This window comes from Nicotiana tabacum, chromosome 7 (genome assembly GCF_000715075.1).
Source record: "Nicotiana tabacum cultivar K326 chromosome 7, ASM71507v2, whole genome shotgun sequence".
Classification (NCBI taxonomy): domain Eukaryota; kingdom Viridiplantae; phylum Streptophyta; class Magnoliopsida; order Solanales; family Solanaceae; genus Nicotiana; species Nicotiana tabacum.
Genome location: NC_134086.1, coordinates 67,656,777 through 67,659,201, shown reverse-complemented (window position 1 = coordinate 67,659,201; position 2,425 = coordinate 67,656,777). Strand labels below are relative to the sequence as shown.

Below are 2,425 nucleotides of genomic sequence, written 5' to 3'. Positions count from 1 at the left end.
AAGAAATTTGCCTGTGGAGTTTAGAGGTAAAATGACAAATATCACTGTCAGTCCACCCCCTATCCCCTCTCTCTCTCTCTACCCTTCAAAATTTTTTTTTTATGACCAATTTATGAGAACACCCTAATGGACTGCTGAAATCACATACTCCCCTTATGATCAAATTAAGACAAATTATCTGTCAAAAAGTGTCAAAAGCATGTGATATCACCAAAATGGGGAGATTGTTTTATAAAAATTACTCCTGACAATATGATTTCTTATATGTTATATCCCATGCTTACTCATTCTTATTTCTTCTTTAAGAAATATCTCTACACACTACTAGGCTTTTTATTTTTTTAAACATTACTTTATTTTATATTGACCATCTTCGAGCTTATCTTAATCTTCTATTAAAAAAAATTAAATAAAAACATGGTTGGAAATGTTAGTTTAACATATACTACTATAACTTACAAGAAAAAATTTAATTTAACATACTATAACTAAAGCCGGTATTTTGATAGTACTATATATAAATCTCTCTGACTCTTTATATCTCTATTTTTTAGCGTTTATTTTCTTTTTTCAAGGAACACAAACGATATATAAAGGTGAATGTATGTTTCATTTGCCGACCCCCCCCCCCCCCACCCCCACAAATCCTAATCTTTCACTTTTTACCACCGCAAAATTTGGCTATAATCTAAAGCATAGATTGTCATTTCCTTAAACAGTGGATTCCCTTGTACTTTATAAACAACACTGCACCCATTTCACTTTTAAATAACTCCATTAGAAACCTCCTTGCTTCAATGCTCTGAACAATAAAACACAAAGTTCAGAGCTTTTAAGCTACTTCCGTTTTTGGTTCATTCTGGTATGCTTCACTTACCCTTTTTCCTTTCATATTTCAATTGTTTTAATAATAGAATCTTGAAGGGTGTTTTTTTGTGATGTTGTATAATTAAGGGTGTGAAAAAAGAAGAATCTTGGTTTTATCTCTTGTCTTGATTTTGCTGGAAAAGAAATGAGGGACTTTCCATCTTGTTTTGGTGAAAATGGGGTTCAAGTTGCTGATGCTTCTTGTTCAGCTGTTGGGGGTGTGACTAAAACCCCACAGAATTTAGTCACCTGTGTTTATCAGTGTAAACTACTTGGGAAATCTTGTTTGATCACTATTGTTTGGACCAAGGGTTTGATGGGTCAATGCCTTAGTGTTGAAATTGATGATATGTCTCATCAATGTCTTTGTAAAGTTGATGTAAAGCCTTCTCTCTTCTCCAAAAGAAAAGGGTCAAGGTCTTTAGAAGTAAATTCTTGTAAAATTGACCTACACTGGGACTTTTCACTAGCCAAGTTTGGATCTGGCCCAGAGCCTATTGAAGGGTATTATTTAGCTATAGTTTGTAAAGGACAAATGGTTTTGGTCATTGGAGATCTGAGGAAAGAAGCATTTAAAAAGACCAATGCAACTCCTAGTTTTTCAAATGCAATGTTCATTTCTAAAAGAGAACACATATTTGGGAAGAGGGTGTTTGGTACAAAGGCTCAATTTTGTTATACAGGTCCAATTCATGATATTACAATTGAATGTGACTCTAATGGCATTGACGATCCATATCTTTTGGTCCGTATTGACTCTAAAACAGTAATGAAAGTGAAGCATTTGCGCTGGAAGTTTCGCGGTAACTATACTGTTTTAATTGATGGACTCCCTGTTGAAGTGTTTTGGGATGTTCATAACTGGTTGTTCAGTAGCAATTTTGGAAATGCAGTGTTCATGTTTCAAACATGTTTATCGGCTGAGAAGTTGTGGACAACACAAACTTTGTCTGATCTCTCTGTCATGCCTTGGCCATACGCAGAGAGTTTGAGCAATTCCAAATCATCTGGTTTGGGTTTTTCTTTGGTTTTGTATGTTTGGAAGAACGAGTAATTGGAGTGTTCTTCTAGTATTCCCAACAAAGATAGTATAGTTTTAAGATCTTGTTTGTGAACTTGATTGAGTTAATTTCTAATGAATATACTTTTTTTCTTTTCATCTCTTCATGCTATGACCTTTAATCTTGTTCCTCCAAAGAGTAATTTCCTTTGATTACTGGTTGTCATCTAATATTATAACTAATAATTATGTCCATAAAGTACAACTTTCCTTTAAGTATACGCAAACAAATCTGCATCATTATAGATTAACCAGTCAATTTAGCTCGTCATCATGCTAGTGTCTAACATCATAACTTTGTACAACAACAAACCCCGGAAGGGCACAGGGGCAGATAGGCTGTTTCCGATATCATAACTTTGTATAAACCAAAATTAATGAGTTACCTAAACAAAAGAATTTTTAATTACTGAGGTGGAGAAGGGATTGCTGACTTGGTTGCTGTGGAAAAGTTTCAGGTAATTGGCCTAGATTTTTTCAGCTTTTAATATACTATCT

At 34.1% G+C, this 2,425-nt stretch overlaps 1 protein-coding gene across 1 annotated transcript; it reads left to right on the top strand.

Moving 5' to 3' along the window:
• The first annotated feature begins 657 nt into the window (after positions 1–657).
• LOC107814249 (uncharacterized) lies at positions 658–2,026 on the top strand. The gene is made up of 2 exons (XM_016639625.2): positions 658–862; positions 955–2,026. Exon 2 carries the CDS (start codon positions 1,013–1,015, stop codon positions 1,919–1,921), a length of 909 nt encoding a protein of 302 aa, XP_016495111.1. The 5' UTR covers positions 658–862; positions 955–1,012; the 3' UTR covers positions 1,922–2,026.
• Positions 2,027–2,425: the final 399 nt, after the last annotated feature.

Coding starts and splice junctions, on each gene's coding strand:
- LOC107814249 (XM_016639625.2), top strand. CDS start 1,013: ATGAGGGACTTTCCATCTTGTTTTGGTGAAAATGGGGTTCAAGTTGCT.